The sequence below is a fragment of the Acanthisitta chloris genome, unplaced genomic scaffold (assembly GCF_000695815.1).
Source record: "Acanthisitta chloris isolate BGI_N310 unplaced genomic scaffold, ASM69581v1 scaffold8020, whole genome shotgun sequence".
NCBI classification, from domain to species: Eukaryota; Metazoa; Chordata; class Aves; order Passeriformes; family Acanthisittidae; genus Acanthisitta; species Acanthisitta chloris.
In genome coordinates, this window is record NW_008649860.1 from 7874 (window position 1) to 30685 (window position 22812).

Consider the following 22812-nt stretch of genomic DNA (forward strand, 5'->3'; position numbering starts at 1 on the left):
AGCCTCTGCTGCATCCTGGGGAGAGAGGATGTCTGTAGGAAGGTGCAAGGAGGGCAGAGACCCTTCCCTGAGCAGGGAGTGACCCACACAACACCCTGGGGCCACTCACAGGGCTGAAGAACTGCCAAGAGCCCAAGGAGCAGGAGGTCTACAGACATCAAGGGGGTCACAGATCTCCTGCCTTTCTTTTCCCTGGAGGTGATTTCCCTGCCAATGCCTCAGCCATCAGGACAGAGGATTTCTGTGCTCTCACCTGAACTTCCCACTCCACCTGTAGCCTGACTTTGGCTCTTGTGGAAGCAAAGAGCTGTGTTTGAGGGAGCTCAGTGCCCTGCAGCTAGTGATCCAACCAGTCATCCACAGCTCCCAGAGGGCACACAGAGGCCAACGTCAGCCCAGGACACAAGGACACTTAAGCTCTCGGTGTGACCTAGTTGTGCAGTGAAATCCTCTCTGAAGAAGCCAAAGTCAGGACTAATTCTGCCCCTTTCACTCAGCCTTACCCAGGGGCTGAGAGCTCTACCTTGGACAGCTACTGCTGGTTGTTTCCTTCCCAGGAGCCTGACAGGCAGCTCTAAAAATACCTCTGCTCAGGAGTAGATTATCAGTGTTCACAACTCCAGCGGGAGCAACTCAACAGTTTCTGAGGAGGACAAGGATACCCCAGGCTCTTCCCTCTGCTGCCAAGAATGAGTTCACTGGGCCAATCCTACTGTGAGTACTCCAAGGCAGGGCAGGGGGAAAAAGGAGCCATGAGAACCAAGCAGGCAATCTGTGCATCATTTTGTTTAGGAGAAACAGAAAAGAGGGGACTTTGACCACACTCCTACAGACAGGACAGAGCTCAGGGGACACAACTCCTTGTACCTGCATTAACTGCACTGTCTCCCTGCAGCCAGGGACAAACCACAGCATCCCCCAGCTCCAAACCCTCTAGCACAACTCCTTCCACTCCTGAGATTGCTCAGAGCTCTGTGGCTGCTGCTGGCTCTGCTCCTGGGCTGAGCAGGCTCCAAAGCTTTATGGTTCACATGTGAAGTTCCTCTTCCCTCACCTTTATTCCCTGCAGGTTTCGAGCTTCTTGTTTGTATTTCAACAGCTCCTTCTGTAAATGCAACATGATTTGATTAGATTGATTTGATTGATTGATGGCATCTAATCAAATCATCTGACCCAACCCAAGGCAGTGCTCCCTGGCTCCAGGCACCTGCTGCAGGAGGAAGCACATCCCACCTCCTCCCAGAGATCCAGGAGCATGTCAAGGCCCTGAGGCATTTAAATGAGTTACAAACATGACAAATAGCTCCTTTAATCCCTGCTGGTAGAGCCGGGAGGGAAAAAAAAAGATGACTAGTCCCCCAGATCTTGTCCTTCAGGGCAACATCAAATAGCTGACCCAGCAGCACAACTGGTCCCAGAGCTCTAACATAATCCATCCTCCACATCACCCACTGTGTTGTTCACCCTGCCCCATCCACACCTAATTACTCCCCAAAAAACTCAAGGAGAACAGTCTGGGAAGATCTCTTTCCCCTCCATCTGTCACCCTCTAACCTTTAGGTCTTGGTTTTCTTCCACACTCTGGTCCAGGCGACTTCGGATGATGATCTGCATGTAAAATATCCTCATTATTGTGGTGCAAGTTCTGCCTGGGGCAGAGCAGTGCAGGGAGCAGGGACAGGAATGTGCTCACCAGCTGCTCCTCAGGGCAGGCTCCTCTCTCACAGAGCTCAAAGGAACCTTCCTGCTCATCCTCAGGTAAAGAGCCATTGAGCAGCAAAGCCTGGAGAGAGAAAGGGAAAATCTGTTCAGAGGTTCCAAAAGGTGTCAAAGGAAAATAGGTGAGCTCAGCTCTGGCCAACCATCAAAGCAACACTAACCAGCTTCATTTGCCATTTCTGATGACTTATTCCCCTCCAAACGAGATGTTATCTGGAATGAACAAGATTTATCCCCTGAAACAGCTCTGCCAGAGATCCATCAGCCAAAGCTTTCCCCAAAACACACCAAACAAGGACAACAGCTCAGCTCTCCAGGGAGTGAGTCTGCCTCAGTTTCAGCCCCTTATAGGGTGCACATACATCAGACTCATGGTACTCCAAACTCCCACGATCTGGAGGCTCTTAAGTATTGACCAAGAGGAAGAAAATCGATTAAGCAAATCCAATTTCTTGGCTGGCAGCATCAGCTGCTCCCAGGGGATGAGGGGCAGCAGTGCCAGCTGCTCCTGCTCCCTGGGCAGGGCAGGGGGATCAGGACGTGCCAGTCCCTCCTCTCCTCCCTCCTCTCCCAGTGGGCACATAATACAACCAGATTTCACCACTGAACCAAGCCAATTTTTTTCCCCTCCTGCCTCTTTTGTGTCCTGCCCATTGTCCCCGGGGAAAGTGCCCTCCCAGCTGCCTGTGCTGCTCACACAATCTCTGCTTTGTTTACTGGCACATAAATATTTACAATTCAAAGCCACTATGGTTCCCAGCACAAACAGAAAGGAATATTCCTGAGAGAGTTCAGGGTCTTTACCATATGGATCAGGGGCTCCAAGTCAAACACACTGGGCTCTGGGTCAGGGAGGGACTGGATGGGGCAGCAAGGGAAAGATCCCACAAATCAAAGGCCCCACAAATAAAGAGCTGCATGGAGAATGTGCCAAATATGACAGTTCAGCCAAGCTCGTGCAAAGACTGATGCAAGACACTGTGACCCCTGCTCAGCTCTGTGGATCCTGATTGATTTCCTGCCAGTCCTTGTCTCCCTGCATTACCCCTGAGCAGGAATCACAGAGCACTGCTCCTGCTCCAGGGCTGCTCCCTGCAGCCCGTGGGAGAGCTCTGCTGCAGCCCAAACTCCCTGCACAGCACCTGGGGACAGCACAGGCTGAGGGACCCAGCTGGGACCTGAGCTGCAGCCAAACCCACTCTGGACACAAGCTTTGCTTCAGATTCTCTACACTGGTCCCATCCTTACCTGCACTGCTCTGCCCTCTCCCAGTCCACCTCAACTCCTGCCAGTGACTGACCCAACTCCAAGGGACTGGAGCACAAGTGCCATGAGGAGAGGCTGAGGGAGCTGGGGGTGTTCAGCCTGGAGAAGAGGAGGCTCAGGGGAGACCTTCTCACCCTCTGCAACTCCCTGACAGGAGGTTGGAGTCAGGTGGGGGTTGGTCTCTTCTCCCAGGCAACCAGCAGCAGGACAAGAGGGCACAGACTCAAGCTCTGCCAGGGGAGGGTTAGGTTGGATATTAGGAAGAGATTTTTTCCAGAGAGAGTGCTCAGGCATTGGAATGTGCTGCCCAGGGAGGTGGTGGATTCACCATCCCTGGAGGTTTTCAATCTGAGACTGGATGTGGCACTTAGTGCCATGGTCTGGTAGGGTTGGACTCAATCTTGGAAGTGTTTTCCAACTCAGTTGATTCTATGATTCTATAATTCAGTCTCCACAGCAGCACAACCTTCCTCTCCACACACCTTTCCCTTGCCCTCCTGGCAGAGAAGAAAATCATTACCTGCAAACCTGAAATCATCTTTTTGGCTTCCTCCATTTCCTTTTCCAAGTGGTCCTGTTGTTCCAACAGCTGCTCCTCCCATGAGTTCTCCAAGTAGGACCCAGAGCTCCCTGCTTGCCACTCTGGCTGGAAATGGGAGTCAGTCTCTTCTGGAAGAGAGAGCAGCTGGATGTGGTCACAGCAGCCAGAGGAGCCCAGATCAGACCTGCACCATCACTACCCACCACTAACACACCAGTGTGGCTTCTGGCCACCTTCAAGTTGCTACAGGTGTCACATCTTGTCTAATCTCAAGGATTTACACTCATTTTTCATGCTGAGCAAACTTTCCTGCACACACATAACTTTGCTGCTTCTGATCCATGAAGGTCTCAGAGCAGAGCAAGGGGACAAAGCACTGGGTATGTGTGACAGAAAATACCTGAGGGGACAGAAGCACCTGTGGGGCTTGAGGAGCTTCTCTCAGTGTCAGAGGCTGCACCAAGGACACACTGAAGGTGACATTAGACAATTTCAGTCCCTGGGGAACTTTTACCAGACAAACAAGTCCCACTAGGGAGTTATGTGCAAGGTACCTGCTTTGGCTTCTGGTTCTTCAGTGTGGAGGACCACAAGCCTCTCCTTCTCCTCTGATGGGGCTACAGTGGACTCACTCTTTGCACTGTGGACAGGACTGGGTGATGTGAGACTGCAGAGGAAAGAGGGAACAGTTCATTTAGAGCTGATCAGCATCATCCTCAGCTAAGATCACAGTGAATATCCAGACAGGCTTGTTGAAAACAGGAATTTTCTGTGTCCTGGAGAAGCCTTTAACAAACCAACTGGGCACATAACTTTTCCCTGCTGGAGTCACAGCAGGACAGAGATAAACAACACAGTGTGTCCCTTCACTTTCCATTTCACAGAGAGAGGTTTGAGACAGCCACCACAGAATTCAGGCTCAGACCACACTCTCAGAGCTGATTTACTTTGAGCTTTATGCTCACACCACAGGCTGAACAAAAAGTCACCCTGGAGCTTTCAGGAGCATCACTTCAACTTGAGATCCCAAGGGTAAAATCTTGCTGGAAGTGAGATTCCACTCACTCATGTTCTTAGATTAAACCTCTCCAAAACACCCACATATTTTCACTGGAGCCATCTCAGCTGACTCTGAGGTTCAAGCCATCTCTTTTCCCAGAAATTCCTCCTAGCTGCATCACCCAGACAACATCCAAGTGGCTGAAGCTCATTGACCCATTCAATGTACCTCGAAAGTCGCAGGAACTAATCCTTGTGAGCGTGAGCAGGAGTTAATTTTTCATCCTCCCCAACACAGACACAAAGGACAGAGAACAAAAAAGAAAACAGTGTGGAAATAATAGAATGGGGTTAGAAAAATAAGAGGCTTCCACTGCTCTCTCCAACATCTTCCCAGCACTGCTGCTGTGTATCCCACAGCTCCCAGGGAAGGAGAAAAGCTCTGCAATAGAGATGGAAATGACTTGCTGCTCCACTCCCACGGCCAGGGCTGGCCTGCTCCTCATTTATATGGCAAACCTGCAGCCCAGTGTGGATCATCCAGACCAAATGGACTTTTCTCCGTGTGAAAGGAAGGAGAAATTCAAGGTCCAGATGGGCTTTTCTCCACGTTAAAGGAAGGAGAAATTCAAGGTCCAGACCAAATGGGCTTTTCTCCACGTTGAAGGAAGGAGAGGAGAAAGGTCCAGACCAAATGGGCTTTTCTTCATGTTAAAGGAAGGAGAAATGCAACCAAGTGAAAGCATAACCATTGCTAATGGAAATCTCTAACAGCTACAGTACCTGTTCTTTCAGGTGGGTACATGGTTATTTAAGGGGTCCAGGATTTGCTCAAGGATTTACCTTCAGCAATTCTAACTCCCTTCCAGCAGTCCCTGCTTAGGCACATTATTCATACATGTATAACCAGCCCCTGCTCATTGCTGAAGGAGTTCACAGCAGAAAAGTGATGGGTTTAATGATGTTTATGATTTAATTGGGAGCCCAGGCAGTGCTCTTGGGTTTGCATTATATAATGAGCCAGAGGAAAGGATGGAACTGCCACAGCACAGGTACAGACAGGGAGCACAGCTGATCTGACTCCAGGAGGGATTTCACTGCCTTCTAGGAACAGATCTCCACATTCCCCCCCACATATTCTCAGCTGATCCTGAGTGTTCCCTCAACCTGAGGAGGCACTGCTGGTTCTCTCCCATGCAAATAGGAGGGAATGAGCTGTCCTAGAAAAACAACACGAGGAACTGCTGGGGGAGAAGGTGGTGAGACAGAGGTGGGCGAGGGCAGGGAGCTAGGGAGACTGAGCAGGATGAAAAACAAGCCTGGAAAGAACATTCCCCTCTTCCAAAACTGCTCCTCTGAGCACTGGATGCACAGCCCAGAGCCAATGCTGAGGTGGGGTGAGGTGCTCACTACAGGTCTCCACAACACAGTCCTACAGGTCATTGCTTGGGCATTTCTAGGTGCACAGATCCCTTTTCCAGGCAGTTTTCTAAGGGCCAGAGGGCTCACATGGCATCATTGGCAACCCCCAAACAGTGCCAGAGCCAGGAGCAGCTGCAGCAGCAGCACAGGTCAAGCTCCTCACCCATTACCAAATTCATTCTGGAACCACTTAAACAGGTTTTGTATCAGTCAAAGCACCAAACACTCACTGCTGCAATTTGCTCCTTAAAGCACATAACAATCACTGATTAAAGCATGCAGAAATAAGTGCTGGGAAAGCCATTCAAGGCACATTCCCCATGCAAACTGCTCCACTTTATTCCTTTTACCAGGCGGTTCCTTAGCCCATATCCCTTCTCCCCCAGTCCCAGAGCTGCCACAGTCACAGCTTTAGGGGAGCAGCCCCAGTGCTGCTCATTCCCATCCTTTTCCAAACACCCATCCCTGCTGTTTCCAAGGACAATGGCAACAATCGCTCACCATTTGACCTGCTTCCCTCCCATGATCCCACTTTAACCTCTCGGCTCACGGAATGCTGTCCCGGGGAGCCTCAGGATCCTGACTCCAGGCATTCCATGTCCCTTCCCATGCTCAGGATCCAGCGAGGAGGAGGAGGAGGAGGAGGATGTCAGCGCCTGTCAAACTACTGGAGGGAGATCTGCAAGCCAAACAGCTTCACCCCAGCTGAGAGATTCCCAGGAAAAAAAATAACAAAAACCCCTCAGGGGCTTCTCCAGGAGGTGCTGAGAGGCAGATCCACAGCTCCCACGCGCGGCTGCGATTCCAGAGGCAGGGAATTCTGCAGCCCGGGCTTGGCTTTTGCTGCTGGTCCTCTCGGGTTATTTGTGTCTTGCTGCTGCATTTTGGTCAGCTGCACTCCCAGCTGTTCGCATCACAAGGGCTGGAAGGATCGGGGCTGGTCCTCAGCCCATCCTGCCTCCTGCATCCCGCAGCAGCAGCAGCAGCCAAGGCACAGCTCGGAGGATGCTCCCGCAGCCAGCGCTGTGTTCCCGGCGATCCAGGCGTGGATGCTGTGTCGGGAAGCGACACGAAGCTCTTCCCGGCCCCAGGCACGGCTCCCTCTGCCTTCCCTCTCCCTCCTGCTGTCACACAGCCTGTGCGAGGCTCAGCCTTGCTCGGGGTGGGGGAGGGAATGCTGCTGGAAGGGGAGGGGAAAGGGAGGTGGGATGGGTGAGGGGCTCAGCAGCCTGGGAATCATCTGCGTTTGGCAAATTTTCCATGAATCATTCCAATTGCCTGTGCTTATTGGAGGGTTTGTCCCTGGGAGTTGTGTTCTCGAGGCTGTGAGCTCTCTCGGTGAGGAGCTGATGCTGAGAGAAGATGCTGAGAGGACAGGGATGCTGCCCTGGGACAGGAGGGAGGGGGTGGCTAATAACCACAGCTCTCACTGGGAAAAACCTGTCTCGTTTCTCCCAGGCTGTTCCCAGACCTGAGCTAGCACATTTCTCCCTGGAAGGGAAGAGAGAGCATCTTGTTTTCATGGTGTCAGCACAAAACACCCCCAGGAGCTGGAGGGCACATTGCTCCCAATTTGGGGTAATCCCTGATCACTTATATCTAGATTCTCATGGCATTCTTGCATTATTGCTGTCCTAGCAGCAATAATTTCACCACTGCCACGTGGACAGGGAACTGATATTATGAGGAAAAACAAAAGCCATGACACCAAATGATTCAGGATGAGCAGATTTCCCCTCCCCACCAAAACACAACCACACAGGAGCAAACAGCAGTTGTTTGACCATTCCTGACAGGGCAGGAGAGAACAGAAAATCCTCCTTACACTGAGGAATAAACCCCTTGAAATGAGGGATGATGAGCAGCATGTGCCACTCGCTGCCCTCCTGAGCTCAGGGTTCAATGCCAAGGCCCTGCCAGGCAATGCTGCTGCCAAGAGCAGATTTTTGCCATCTCCCCTGAAGCAGAGCCTCGAAGCACACTGCTGACATCATGTGGAGGCACTGCTCCAGCACCGGGAGCTCCACACTGCTCCAAACACCCAGCACGATTCAGAAACACAACCTCACAGGGATGCACAGCTCCTTTGGGCCATAAATACACTCTGCTTTGGGTTTTCTCCTCCTCTGCTGGGCCAAGCAAGATTCATCCTCAGGTACACACACAGAGGCTGCTTTGTACTGTGGAGCATCAGATTGGCTTGGGATGTGCTGTGCCTGCTGAGAAACTGCCAGTGGCAATCTGTCCTTGGAAAAGGAGCTCCTCACTCCCACACAAACCCACTGTCTGAGGCACTCAGGGAGTTGCCCAGGCAGGAGGAGGACACAGCAAAGCAGAGTTGGGGCTGACCATGGGGACAGCAAACGGTGAAGCAAAGAGCTGCAGCTCTGCACGTGCAGCTCTGCCCTCTTATCTGCTCCAGATGAGACTAAATGGAGCAAAGCACCATATCCAGAGGGAGAGCTGATGTGTTCAGTAACTCAGCCCTTTGCCTTCCCATGAGACTAAATGGAGCAAAGCAACATATCCAGAGGGAGAGCTGATATGTTCAGTAACTCAGCCCTTTGCCTTCCAGTAGTTCCTTGTTCTCCAGGGAGGAAGGGAAAGTCTCTCCTTTACTATCCATGCTGGATCAGCTCCCACACTGTAGTAGCAGCTTCAAAGCCCCTTCAGCTCCAGCCTCCTACATCCATGAAAACACAGAACACTGCTCATGTTGGTCCTGAGGCTTCACTCTCCAGGTCAGGCAGGACACTGTGTGCTGGGAATGTCCTTTGCCATCAGAGCTAACCAGGTCATGGTGATGAGAGAGTCAGATAAATGAGCCCGAGGGGACACACCTTGGCAGGGAGATCCTTACCTGGAAGAGTGTGACTCCAGTGGCACATTCCCTTACCTGGAGGAGTGTGACTCCAGTAGCACATTCCCTTACCTGGAAGAGTGTGACTCCAGTGGCACATTCCCTTACCTGGAGGAGTGTGACTCCAGTAGCACATTCCCTTACCTGGAAGAGTGTGACTCCAGTGGCACATTCCCTTACCTGGAGGAGTGTGACTCCAGTAGCACATTCCCTTACCTGGAAGAGTGTGACTCCAGTGGCACATTCTGCTGCCCCTCGTACTGCTGCACCAGTGCTCGGACACTCCAGTAGGGATTCTCAATCTCCTCATCCATGCTGCTGTTTCTGCAGGTAACAAGCACAGGATGAGGGAAGCCTCACCTGAGAGGGGCAGGCATTCTTGAGGGGCAGGAATTCTTCTTGTCTCCAAGAAAAAAGGTAGGAAAGTGAATGAAAGGAAGGTAAGGAGGGGTCAGGCAGGAAAATGCCAATTCTCCTGCCAGGGATCATCCCATCTTCTTGGTGTGAGGGGAACAAGCAAACAGGCCCTGCCCTTCTAAACTCATCTCTAATTCTGGGGCTGGGAAGCTGCACAAGCTCTGGGAAGGCAAGGAAAAGGCCAGAACTGCAAACAGCAGTGGCTTTTCTGAACACCTCCTGGCCCAAGGCATGGCAAGACAAACCTTTAACATTTAGTTTTTCAACAAAATATACCATTTCAACCTCATTTCCAAAGTGCTTCATGGGAACTCCCTTGAGCCAGTATAGCATGGGCAAGTGACCTTCAGCTGTGTAAATGAAACCCTCAGCAGATCACCCTCTGGCTCCCAGCTAAATGTCATTTCTATTAGTATTATAATCCACACAGCACCTTTGGCAAGTGTTAAATGTGCTTTTTAGAGCTCCACATTCCTGGTGTGTGTGTGGATCATCTCCTTCCAGCATCACCAGAGATCATCACACAACACACTGTGCCTGGAGCTGGGGCTGTAACATTGGGATGAACAGCAGTGGAAAAGACAGAGGGGACTTGCAGGTTCAGTGCCTCAGATCTGGAGGGAGCTGCTCCCAGATCTGTAACCAGTACGTGGAGCTAAGCTCTTCCTTCTGTTTCACTTGGAATGAGCATTTCTCCAAGGACACAGCACCAAGGGCACCGTGCTCAGCGGGAAAAGGGGAAAACGAGGCAGCACAGTTCCCTCTGGCCTGGCCATAACTCTCTGTTCTTTTGCAGTGAGAATAAGAGAACCAGCTGCTTTTTTGCTGTAGATTCCCTGGGATAGCTAGTGTTCCTCACAAGGCAGCCAGGCCAGGTCAGCACTGCCTTTGTGTGGAGGTGTCAGCGAGACAGCAGTGGCTTCTCTTGGCACAAGAGCTACCTCACACCAAGAACATCAGGTTGAAAAAGTATTTCTGAATCGTGTCCATCTGACCTGAGACAGCAGGGAACAGTCCTTACCTCTGCCTGTGCCTGAAGACATCCCTGCCAGACTGCAGGACGTCCTGCCTGACCTCTGCCAGCGCAGCCACTGCCCCTTGTGCCACGGCCGCGGCCGAGCGAGGCCTGGGGCCACCCGAGGGTGCTGACCAGCTCTTCCCCACCACAGCAGCACTGCTGTGGTTCACAGCTCTCCCAGAGCCTGGCTTGAAGTGAGCAGCTAGGGCCAGGATCAGCCTCATGATCGACTTCAAGTTGCCATCCACGATATCTGCAGAACGCAAAGAGAGCCAAGGACAAGGTGATGGATGTGGAATTCCACCAGAGCTGGAGCTGAGCAACAAGATGTAGATATTAAACCCAGTGGGACCATGCCAGTAAAGGGCAATGCCAAAAGGACCAAGAGCTAAGCACTGATCACAGAATCAATCAGGTTGGAAAGAGCTCTGAGATCATCAAGTCCAACCTATGACCAATGTCAACCAGTCCATGACACTGAGTGCCACGTCCAGTCCCTCCCTGAACACCTCCAGGGATGGTGATTCCACCACCTCCCTGGGCAATATCCCAGTGCCTAAATGCTTTGCTCTGGTTGTGTTGGACAGAGCAGCAAACTCATCTGCATCACATTCAAAGCATTAAACGACACAGGTTTAATGCTTTGAACAGATCTGAGCTTTCCCTGCGTGGCCATTTCCAGCTGCTGATCCAGCACATGATCACTGGATGCTCACTGGGAAGCACAGCAGTTACTGAAGGCTCCCACTGTCCTGGCACTCACTTCTGTCAGCTCTTGGAATTGGTATTTTTTTGTGCAATAAAGACCAGAGAACAGCAATGTGTTTTCTTGTGGTACCATCAAGTGTTTGCAGCACCTTGTGAATGTTAATTAGTCAGTTCTAATGACATGAACCAGCTCAAACACATTGGTCTCAAGTTCATTGCCAATCAGCCATTCTTTCAGACTAAGATGTTCCAAAGCAATTTCAGCAACTGAGACACTCAAAGCCCTGACTAAAACATGCCCCAGACATGTGATTGTGTGTTGGGTCTCTTTGGTGTTTTCAGGCCATGCAAAACTGTGTCTCAGGCTTCCAGTGGGCCAGAAAAACTCTCCCACATCTCATTTACCAGGTTAGCATGTCCCTTTCGTGAAAGATTCTGTGTCTGTCATCCTCATCACACCATTTCCTGAGCTTCTGAGCACTCAGAGTCAGGAGAAAAGGCACTTTTGTTTCTGGGCACTCGACCCAAAACTTTTACTAACCCACAGGAGGAAACAAACCAAAACTCCCCCACAAAGTAATATGTGAATTCACTCATACCTTATCTGTTTGGTCTAAACCAAAGGCAGCAAGAGGCTTTAGAGCCAGAGCCCTCTGTGCCAGGCAGGGGCACTCACCTTTGGCTGAGGTCTGGTGCATGCGAATCTTCTTGGATGCCACAAACTGCAAGACCTTCTCCACGTTTTCCCTCATCTCCTGCTGGCTGCTGGGGTTGGCCTCAATGCCACTCAGCTTCTCACCAGCTAAAGGAGGGGAAAAGCTTTATCAGAGGAGAATTGAACTGCTTGGTACTGTCAAAGAAGCTGCTGTAGGGGTAGGGACTGCTCTGGTCTCATCTGAGCACTGTGGGAGGCACACAAAGCTGCTTGTCCTGCTTGGAAGGTTTCCAGTGCCAGGGAGGACTGGGTTGGAGACTCTGTGGGGTTTATGTTAAGGTTTTGGTGGCAAGGGGTGCCAAGCTGGAGCAGGTTCCTGGTGGGACTTGTGAGCCCATGAAGGACCCACAAGGAGCAATCTGCTCCTGAAGGACTCAAAGCCATGGGAAGGACCCAAAGCCATGGGAAGGACCCAAAGCCATGGGAAGGACCCAAAGCCATGGGAAGGACCCAGTTGAAGCAGTTTGGGAAGAGCTACAGCCCATGGGAAAGACCCAGTTGGAGAAGTTGATGGAGGACACTCTCCTGTGCATGGGACCCCACACTGGAGTGGGGAGAAAGGAACAGAGACAACATATAATGACCTAACAGCATTCCCTGTCCCCCTGGGAGGGAGGAGGGAGAGAATTCAGGAGTGAAGCTAAACATAGGAAGAAGGAATTATCTCAGTGAACAAGTCACTTCCAAAAAGGTCACCCAGTAACTCCCTGCCAGCCTTGTGGGAGGTAATATTACCCCTGATAAGGTTGAGCACATCTGTTCTAAGTGTCTCTAAAACATAAGGACTCTAATAGAATTGCATTTCTGACCTGCTTTCTGATTGCTTGCCTTTCCAGCCTCTCCTCCCCCAGCCCTGCAAGCTCCGAGACATCATGAACATCTGCCAGAAGTGACAGATGCCAGAGCCAAGGAGCCTCTTCCCCAGCAGATCCTGAAGTGCAGGGTGAAAAACAGAGCCAGATGGCATTGCTGACCTACAATCTCGATGAGCAAAGCCAGAGTGACTCCATCTCGCAGATCTTGTCTCAGGTCTTGGACTGGTTTTACTGTTGGCTTCTTCTTCAGCTGGGAATTCACCCAGGCCACATATGCCTGGAGTTGTTGCTGGAAATAGAAAACAAAGTGTTTGCACATCGTTGCCATTTCAGGGGAAGTTGCAGAGCTTTCTCTTGGCTATTTTCACAGATCTCAACCTTTCACCCTGGAAAACAAACAGCAAAGGTCTCACCCAAAGCCTGCTGAGCACAGCCTGACCCACTCATGCTGTGGGGCAGGAACAGGAGGAGCAGGACAGGATCAAAGCAGAGCTTGACCTTACATTTGATCTAGGCTGGTGCCAAACCAATGCTGTCATCCCCTCTTTTCTGGTGCCACATCTGTTCTCTCTGTCCCATCCACACACCAAGACAGCAGAACCCTCACCATGCAGCAGCAATGAACCCTGTGTTATTAAACCACACCAGGACAAGCAGGACAGATTTCCTGGGAGAGCCCCCAGCCTCCCTCTAACCCTCACTGCACAGCTCCCTGGGAACAAATGTTCATCCCCTCATTTCCTGGGAGCTGCATCAGCACTGCCAAGGCCCAGATTTTATTTCTGTACACTGAGGCTGACTTGCCACAGCATTTAGCACCTGAAAGCAAAGAGCTCTGCCTTTCCAGCAGCTCCTGTGGATGCTGCTCCTGTAGCTGTGTGTGTTGCCAAAGGGGAAAGCTCAGGGAAACACACTCAGGTTTGTGGTCAGTGTGAGGACACATCTGGCAGCAGTGACCAAAAGGCAAAGAGCAGCTTCATCTCACTTTTCCCTTTCCATCCCCCTCCTGTACCACTCCCATGGCTGGTAGGGCTGAAATGCCTTTGGGCAGGGCTGGAGTGGGACATGGAGGGTAAACAAACCGATCCAGTTATGGGATTACCTCCCTTTTCACTGAGCTTCCCATTACTCTGCCAACACAGCAGGTTTGCAGTGCCCATTCCATGTTAGCTCAGCCATGTCACTCAGAGTTTATGCTTTTACAGCCCATCAAAGTCACAGCCTGGTCACAGCTTCACTCTTAATCATCCTGACAGAGGAAATCCAACTTTAATCACACATGCTTCGGTCTGCTGCTTCAGAAAGGTGCCTGGACCTGTGGTCAGTCACTCCTGCCTGCTCAGCACAGAGCTGGGGAGCAGAGGGGGCAGAAGGGGCAGATCTGGTGCCTGTTTGCTGGGGCAGAGCTGACCTGCCATGGGATGTGCCCTGAGTGCTGCTCCTGGGCTCCAGTGCCAGTGGTGCAGGGCAGGTTTGTCTGCTCTGCTCCAGATATCTTTATTTTCTGCTTTTCCCCATCACTCACTGACTGATTACTACCTCCCCAAGCCCCTTCCAGCCCCCAGAAAATCTGCAGTTTCTGTAGGAGTCTGTGTGGCTCTTCCTCCTCAGCCACTTGTGTTTCACTCAGAGGAAAACCAGATCCTTTCACTGTTTGTTTTGCTTTGCTGTTCTCAGAACATTCCTCAGGAATCACTTCTGGCAAGCTTTTACTTTCTATCTCTTACAAGTCTGAGAAGATTGTCGTTGTTACTATTAGGGAAAAAAGTCATTCCTGAACCCCAAGGCATTTCCCTGTTAAACAATGAGCATGAGGAGGAGGATTCTGAGGCAATGCAATATGGATAGCACAGCACAGTCATCCCACCCCAATGGCTGTGACACTGCAGACTTACACCTCATTAACAGCCTTTGGGTTTGGGTTTTTCCATCCAAGCTTCAGATTTTCCTGCAGAAGCTCAGACAGTTGGGACTGATCAGCAGTTCCTAATTTCGCATCCAAACCCTAACAGAGCTGATGACTTTAGCAAGAGACTTGGATTGCTGCAGAGCTAACCAGGCAGGGAGTTGGCTGGCAGAGCTGAGGTGAGCATGTGACTGAACTTACCAAGGAAATACAGATATCAAAGTGGAGTCACCTAAAAATGGCAAAGTGCTGCTCAATGCACCAGGGGACAAAGCCCCCGAGCTGCTCAGCTGAAACCCTCATGGCACTTTTGAAGCCACTGAGTCAAAATTGTTTTGTTTCACCATCCTCTGTGTTCCCCATCAGCTGGGGAGCAATGAGGACATCATGGGCCATACCTGCACCTTCAGCACAAGCACAAGGCCTTGGTCCTCAGCCACAGATGCAGCTTAATGGATCAGACCCCTAAAAGAGCAAAGGGCTCATTTCCCTCCCTCAGAATTCCATTTGTTTCAAACCCCACGAGACCTATCTCAACACAGCCCTAAGTGCTGCCACAGCAACATGATCTGCTGCTTGGAGGGACATCATCCCTCCATCTACTCTGCAAAGGACTCCAGGGATCATCTTCCAGCACAGAGGACACAGATCACAGAATCACAGACTGTACAGGCCTGGGAGGGACCTTTGAGGATCCCCTGTGATTTGCTGTGCCATGGAGACAGCAGCTCTGCACAAACTATTCCACCAGACAAAAACACTCTCAGGCCTTCCCTTGTCCACTGAAACACACCAAACCCACAAGCTCCATCCCCATTTGGGGCTGCAGAGATCCAGCTCAAATAACACATGAGCCCCATCCAGGTCTCAGCTCCTCTTAGCCAACAAGGCTCCAAGGAGGATGAAAAAGAGGTTGGGAATAAACAAGGAAGTGGATAACACCCCTAAAATTATTCCTCCTTCCCTGTGCCAAGGCTGTGTCTGCTTCTCCCTGTACTTTGAGCTTCTGCTCAGCCAAATCTTCCACCTGGCAGGGCTCACACTGCTCTGCTCCTCACCTGTATTTCCTTCCTTCCTTCCAGCCCAGAATTTTCAGGAGAAACCCAGCCTGGTGTAAGGTTTACTACACAGAACACATATTATTAGGATTATGGTGGAGCTAAGCTTAATCCTGTTTACATTAACACAGCTTTGTGTTCCAAAAAAAGCCACATTTCCCTGGACCTTGCCATGGGAAGAGCAACTCCCTTACCTGGAGGAGGTTGGAACCCAGAGAGCCTCAGCTCCTAGGGAGATCATCACAGGGTGTTGGTAGCCAAGTCACTCTGGAAGCCTCATGAGACTTTGCAGGGCAGGAGAAGATGTTTAAAACAAGGCACCAGGCACCACCTGAATCCCCCAACCTGCAGGTGCTTCTGCTGGCAAGTTACAGGTTGGTGTTTCAGGAGAGACATCTCAGAGCAGGATTTTACTTGGGATCACTTGCTCAGCACTGCCCTGAAGTGCCTCAGACCTCCTGGACACAGGAGCATGTACATCTGTATTTCCAACTGGCAGCCAATGCTGCAGGAGGAAAATGCCCTTCCAGGGGCAGCACATCTTGTCCAGTGCCTCTAAACCCTTCCTGAGCCTCACCACGAGGTGCTGTTATCTAGTGTATTGCCCAGGAGGAAGAAAAGCAGCATCTCTCCTGCAAACCTGCCAGGGGGAGATGTCCTTGCTGTGCTCCTTTCAGCACTGCATCCCCCACCTGCTGCCAAGGGCTCAGGTTTCTGCTTTTCAGCCACCAACCAGGAGACACAGGTAGATCCCAAGGCCTTGTTGTGCTGCTCTGGCCTTTACTATCAGTACCAGGCACATTACACTGCATAAGGCTAATTTTTAGCTCCTCTGAGATTAAAGCATTGCACATCTTGATGTTGAACTAAACCTTTATCCATAGACAAAATCATTCTTTAGCCTTGTGAGAGCCTGACCTGGCTGCTGTCTGGAGCCTCCCGTGCCACTCTGTCCCTAGAAACAGATTCTCTACACTCATTTGCTGACTTTGCATCTCTCCCAATTGTTGGGTTTAGGGAATCATCCTGCTAGAAGAATGATTTGCAGGCTCTTCCCTCTGCTTTCCCTTTGTACACAGCCATGGACACTGCCCAAGTCCAGGTCTAACAAGGTCAGGGCTAAGAGCCTCGTGCTGGGAAGCTGCTCCAGGATGAAAGGCATTGAGTGTTCTCTCTGCTCAGAGCACTGAACCAAATGTCTGCAGCAGCCTAATTGCATCAGGATGTGATGGTTAAGGCCTTGTATGATTTTGAAGCTTCCTGACATTACCTTAATTAGATGGGAGCTGTAATTTTCCATCCACTGTTCCTCCACTTTGGTGATTTGGTTTTGGTTGTGGTTATTGAGGCCTTGGTAGGTGCAGAAAACAAACACAAGCAAAGCAAATGTTGTTCTCTGCTCTCAAAGCCACCAGAAAGTTTGGGTTTTTTCTCCAAACTACTGTTTAAAGGTGACTCAGGTTGTTTGATGTACTGAGAGGATTCCTCATGCAGCCAACAGCAAAACCCACCCAGGTATGACCAGAGGGATGCTCAGCCCCCCAGGATTTCTGTGAAACCCCTTTAAAGCAAAGGTGTCATTCCAGAGAGCCCAACTATCCAGCAGGATGTGGAATGTTTGACTGCCAAGTCTTCCACATATTTCACAGCCCTTTACCCACTAACAGGAAGAGTTTATGTATAAACAGCAAGGCCAAATTCCATTCAAACTCCCTAAATCATTCCTGCCTCTTGGATTTCCACTTCTTGTCGAGCCAATAGCTGTCATGCTCCAGTCCAGTGACACACAACTTCCAGTGCAGGATGAAGTGACTCTTACCTGTGCCTAAATACACTGGGATTTAATTAACTCTGCGTTGTGAAAGAGCTTACTTGAGCAAAAGTAAGATCCTGACCCAGCAGCACCACTCACATCTGACAGAGTTATGCTCAGGAGGTATTTCAGGCTCTTTTCCCACCCAGGCAGTGTTTCTGTGCCAGCAAAAATATAGGCAAACAGTGGCAAAAAAAGCTGAGCCACAAGAGAGTTTTGAGTGCAAACTGCCAGAGCTGTGGAGCACATGATTCACCCTCAGTGATCAAATGGTTCCACTACACCCATACAGTGTTTAAGGTCTGTCAAAACAAGTTGCCCTGAGACATTCCCTGATGCTCTGGGGAAGAAAAGGAGCATTGTTCCTTATTTAGCAGGATGGAGTCACCAGCCCTGGGCAGGCAGGGGAGAGCACTGAGCACACAGCAGGACTGCACAGAGCTGTCTGCAGAAAAAACCTTCCATGTGAAGGAGAGGGACACTCAGTGAGACTTAGAGCCCAGGGGGAAGGGCTCTAAAGGTACTTTTAGGACACAGAACCTCCCTGTCCCCCTGCTAACACTTGCTGTGAACGTGGCAGCTCATTCACCTCCATCAGCCTCAGCTTCTATCTGTAAAGCAGCTGTACTACATTTTGTGCCATGTAAAATGCTTTGACAGCAAGAAATCTCTGAGTGCTACTGCACAAATGCTCTGTAACTCCCCTCCCTGCCAAGGGACAGCCTGGCTTAGACACACACTGAACCTCGGGCAGGGATTGAATCCTAACTGCTCCATCCCTAATCCTATAGAGCAGCAAGTACATCCTTCCCTTGCTGAGAGTCCTCTCAGGCACAAGGGCTTGGAGAAATGCCTTGGCCAGGCACAAGGGCTTGGGGGAAAATGGCTAAGAATTCCTGCTAGAGCAAGGAATTGGCTGCCAAAGTCCATGTGAGTGTGAATGCAGGTGTGGGAAGCTCCAGCTGTGCTTGGGGCTCAGCAGAACTGCAGTGCAGCAGCTGCCCAGTGTCTTGTGGGTCAGACACACAGTCTGGAGAGGTTCAAGTGGCTCTTCAGATCCAGCTGCTCTCCCTCTGGCCAAGCCTTGACCCTCCCATGCTGCAGAGCAGGTGTGAAACACTATCAGTCCTGTCAAACCAAAGCTGCTGTGAAATGAGACTCAGCACTTGGCAAACAGCAGCATCTCGAAAGAGGTTCAGGTACCCAGTGCAGCTCAGGCTCTGAGGAACTCACTGCTGCAGGGAGCACTGAGTCTGGGCTGGTCCTGATGGGCTGAGGGAGCCAGAAGTCAAAACAGCTCTCCATGGTGAATCCTATTAGCTATAAATAGCTCTCCCTGCACGGACAGTGCAAGTTTCCTCTGCTGAGATCACAGCAGCACAGACCTTTCCTCTCACAGATCAGGCATGTTCCACCCAGGGGAGCAGAGTGGCTCCAGGGCAAGGCAACAGCAAGTCCATCCTGCCAGAAAATGTCTTTGACTCAGTAAGCAAAGCTAAATCAGAGCCAGGTCATCTCCCAGAGCAAGGATTCCCATCTCACAGGCAGGATAGCATCTCATCACCTCAACCACACCAAAGGAAAACCTTGGAGGGTGAAGGAGAGACACTATGTGTGGGGAATCCAGGAATACTGGTGGGAGATCCTGGTTTCAAAACAACCTCTGCTTGGGCTCCTCAAAACTCCCTGCCAGCACATCCTCTCTGGAGTGCATTGTTTGCTCAATGTAATCTCGGGGGGGGGAGAAAGAAGCTATTTTAAATGACTCACTGCACACAAACAACTCCATAATTAAGTTTGCTAGAGGAAATGATCTTCCAGCTTGAAAAAGAGAAGGTAAATTATGGTTAGAATGCAGACACATTAATATCTTGGAGCTGTCAGACCCATTTCTGACACATCTCTCTGTGCTCCATCTGTTTTAGAGAACTGACAGAAGTGTCAACACATCTCTCAAATAAACTGTGTTTCCCTGAGGAGGGAGAACAGGCTGAGGCCACATGGACAGTCACTAGAGGAGCCTCTGCTCTCTACACTTTGCTTTCATTAGAGCTGCTGCTTTCAGCAGCCACACATTCCCATGGCACCATCCAGCTGTGGGACTGAATTATTCAGCTGCCTGAGAGCAGGATGAGGCTCAATAAACAGCAGGGAAACACCTTCAAGGCAGGGCAGGCCCTTAATGAGCAAGAGGCAGGAGCTGTGTGATACCCACGGGGGACCTGGCTGCATTTCAACATCAAACACCACCATCCTGCTTTAGATGTCTGCAGGTGACACTGCTCACAAGGCCTTTTGGCCAGGGGCTCTCAAAGGGAAGGGAAATACACTGGCCTCAAGTTGCAATTTACTTTAGCAAGCTGTGAATGCATTCAGCATGGGGAAAGCAAGCATCTGTCTAACATGATCTGTGGAGCAGAACAGGCATGAGCTGCAGAAGGGACAGTCAGAACAAAAATTAACTGCAGAAGGGACAAGCACACTGCATCCTCCAGCCCCAATCAGGAGGTAATTAGGCTGCTGAGGTGGCTCTCAGGATGGACAGAGAGGGAACAGGATGCAAAGGAACAAAACAGACCTGCCAGTTGTGTCCTGGCTGTGTTGGGTAACTTCCCAGACATGGATTATTGACCCAAGGTGTAAGATAGAGACACACAATCAATCATATCCCTGGAGGAACTGGAACTACTCCTGCCCTGCAGGTCCCAAACCTGTGTAGAGTTGTGCCTGAGCTCTGTACACACACCTAGGGGTTTGCTAGCAACTTACTCACTTGTGCATGTTGATGCACAGATTTGGAAAGTGCATCCTTGTATTCCAGGCTATCTGGTCACTCACAGGGACACCTGGGCAGGAAAGATGCTCTGCCTAAAGAACAGCCACTGGATCAGCAAGGCAATTCCTGCAATGCCCCAGTTCACTGCCTGGGTTAGATCAGGTCTAACTTCTCACCCTGAATCCGATTTTGTACCCAAACATGAGGTTTAGTCACCAACCTTCCCAGGTCAGAGGGATCTGACACCTTGGGACACTCAGTCACTCCATAAATCAGCACCTGAGGTAGGAGGAGATGGGGAAGGACACACAGCTGTGGCTCACAGAGGCAGGTATGGAATTCCAGGGTCCCTCACCCTTTTCCATGTCTCTGATGTGATGCAGGTCCTTGGCAAGTGACTTCACCTCTCTGTGCCACAAACTCTGCACTTGTGAAACTGCTTTTAGTTTTACTTTTGGTACAGGCTGAAGTGTGTGATGTGGCAGAAACATCCCAAGTGGGACACATGAGTGAATCTGGTTCTCTGGTGGGAGAGGGAAGATTTTTACACAGCTGAGCAATCTGTGGGTAAAACCCACAGTGAGGGTGGGACTAACACTGAGTGCAAAACTGCTCTGTGCTCTCGTTATTAATGATATTATTAATATACAGTTACTGTTAGCTCATGCCTGAGAAGGATCTGTTGTCCTCAAGCACAGGAAGTGTGAGCTTGAGCTAAACCAACCCCTTTGCTGGCTAAAAATGAGCCTGAGACACTCGGTGGAGGAGGGGATGGAGCATTTCCAGTTCCAGGGAGCAATCAAAGGAGACCTGTGGCTGCTGTGGAGCTGAGAGCTCAGGTTTCACCCCCAGCCTCTTTCCCCTGCTGACTCTGCTGCTCAGCCCAGCAGGGATGTTCCTTCTCCAGGCAGAATTGTCCCTGGGGCAGAGCACTCAGGTGGGGGCAGAGCTCTGCAGGGCTGAGGAGTCGCTGAACACAAACAACACACTGTGCTCTAGCAAAGCATAAACCAGCCCATAAACCAGCTCTGCCACTGGCTGGGAAAGCAAACAGAATCCACTCTGGATTCGGTTGGAAGTTCAGTGTGGAATTCTTTGGATTCAGCACAAACACCCACAATTTTCCTTCCTCTTCAGCTTACAGACAGCAAACATCCCCAGCATGGGCTGCACAATACACAGCCATAAAAAAAATCCAACAGTCCCGATTTTTATGCAGCCTAAAGAGGACACCAAACAGCAATCAACACTCCCCAGGCACTTCCAAGACTCCCATCTCTGGGATTTCTTGGTACATCCTCTGATTTTATGATTAATTAGTCTCCTAACAGCAGAATAAGCAAATAAAGAACACTTTCAAAACTACATTTTCCTGACCAAGTTGCATTTCAATCCCCTAGAGATTCAGTTTAGAGAAAAGGATGGGGGGAAAAAAAACAACTCATCCAGCTCTTTGTCAGCCTCTCCCGACAAATGTGAGTGCACAAAGCAGATTGACAAACCTCCAGACACACAAACATCACCTACTGAGGAGAGGAGTCAATTCTATACGACAAACTCTGCTCCAGTGCAGTTTGCATTGCTGCCTGGTACAGCAGCAAAGTTCTCTGCAGAGGGAAAACTCCGAGGTGAAAACAGCAGTTGTAACCCAGCCGCAAACTCTGCCAAACACTATCCCCGAGCTGCAGCCCCTGCCTGGGTGCCCTGCAGCTCTCCCATCCTCAATCCTCCTCGTTCCTCTCCATCCCATCCCTCCCAGAGCTGGGAACATCCCAACTCCTCCGCGGGCACTGCGCGCCGGGCTCGGGAGAGTTACCTCGGTGAATCCCTCCTGGAGGATATCCAGCCAGGTGCCCCTGGCCAGGCAGGCGAGCATCGTCCTCGGGGAGCCCCGGGGTGGGCTCAGGGGGCTCGGGGCAGGTCTCGCAGCTCGGGGCACCTCTCCGTGCTGGGCGCAGGGACAAAGAGCTGCTGGGGGAGCGCGTTCATCGTCCCAGCCGCGCTGCGCTCGCAGACTTGAGCCCAAGTCAAGGCTCGCACTGGGCATGTCTGGGAGGGAGTTACTGGAGAGATGTCATCCCGTTGCTATAGAAACGCTTCGGCTTACGAGATGCAGCCCCAGAGCTGAGCTGGGGAAACATCTGAAAGCCATTTCCAGCGCAGAACCCTCTGCGCGAAGAAGGTTTGCAAACACACCAAAGGCAGCGAGAGGTGGGGGCAGGGATGGGGGAGGCTCACATCTCATCTCTTAGATGAGAAAAAAATAAAGAACAGACTCGTTCTGCAGCCCCAAAGAGCCAGCAGTGCTGTCAGGACCTGATGGGGACAACGAGCTGCAGGTCAGGCGACAGCACAGCTGGGACAGAGCACTCAGCACTGCTCCGGCAAGAAGAAATCAGAGAGAAAACATCCAAATGCAATTAAACCCCATCCCCAGCATGTTTTCTGTATCAATAACAACTGCATCCATCCCACAGGGTCCTGCTCTGGGGGCCCTGGCATGGAGGTGAAAAAAGAAACAAGGGAAAAAAGGTTCAAACTGCAATGAAATCCAATCCTCAATGTGTTTTCTATACCAATGATACCATCCTTATATCAGTGATAACTGAATCCATCCCACAAGGTCCTGCTCTGGCAATGAAGGCGAAAAAAAGGAGAAGAAACATTCAAACTGCAATTAAAAACCCTCAGAAGGTTTTCTAAATCAATAGCTGCATCCATCCCACAAACAAGTATCAGATATCTCCAGGCAATCTCTCCGACTTCTATCACCTTACAG

The 22812-nt window shown here is 50.8% G+C and overlaps 1 protein-coding gene across 2 annotated transcripts in view; it reads right to left on the reverse strand.

Annotated features, from left to right (window-relative positions):
- Positions 1 to 21909, reverse strand: part of DIXDC1 (DIX domain containing 1) — a 26476-nt gene extending 4567 nt beyond the window's left edge. The window contains exons 1-11 of one of the 2 annotated variants that reach the window (XM_009075176.1): positions 21850 to 21909; positions 12640 to 12769; positions 11627 to 11752; positions 10246 to 10495; positions 9024 to 9131; positions 4081 to 4193; positions 3506 to 3654; positions 1694 to 1783; positions 1555 to 1608; positions 1032 to 1105; positions 1 to 5 (exon numbers count right to left, since the gene is read on the reverse strand). The exon at positions 1 to 5 is cut by the window's left edge and continues 86 nt beyond it. In XM_009075176.1, the coding sequence (XP_009073424.1) occupies positions 1 to 5; positions 1032 to 1105; positions 1555 to 1608; positions 1694 to 1783; positions 3506 to 3654; positions 4081 to 4193; positions 9024 to 9131; positions 10246 to 10495; positions 11627 to 11752; positions 12640 to 12769; positions 21850 to 21909 (1159 nt within the window). Of the gene's footprint in view, positions 6 to 1031; positions 1106 to 1554; positions 1609 to 1693; positions 1784 to 3505; positions 3655 to 4080; positions 4194 to 6448; positions 6472 to 9023; positions 9132 to 10245; positions 10496 to 11626; positions 11753 to 12639; positions 12770 to 21849 lie in introns of those variants that run through there. The other variant, XM_009075255.1, reaches the window with a different exon arrangement.
- Between the last annotated feature and the right edge of the window lie 903 nt (positions 21910 to 22812).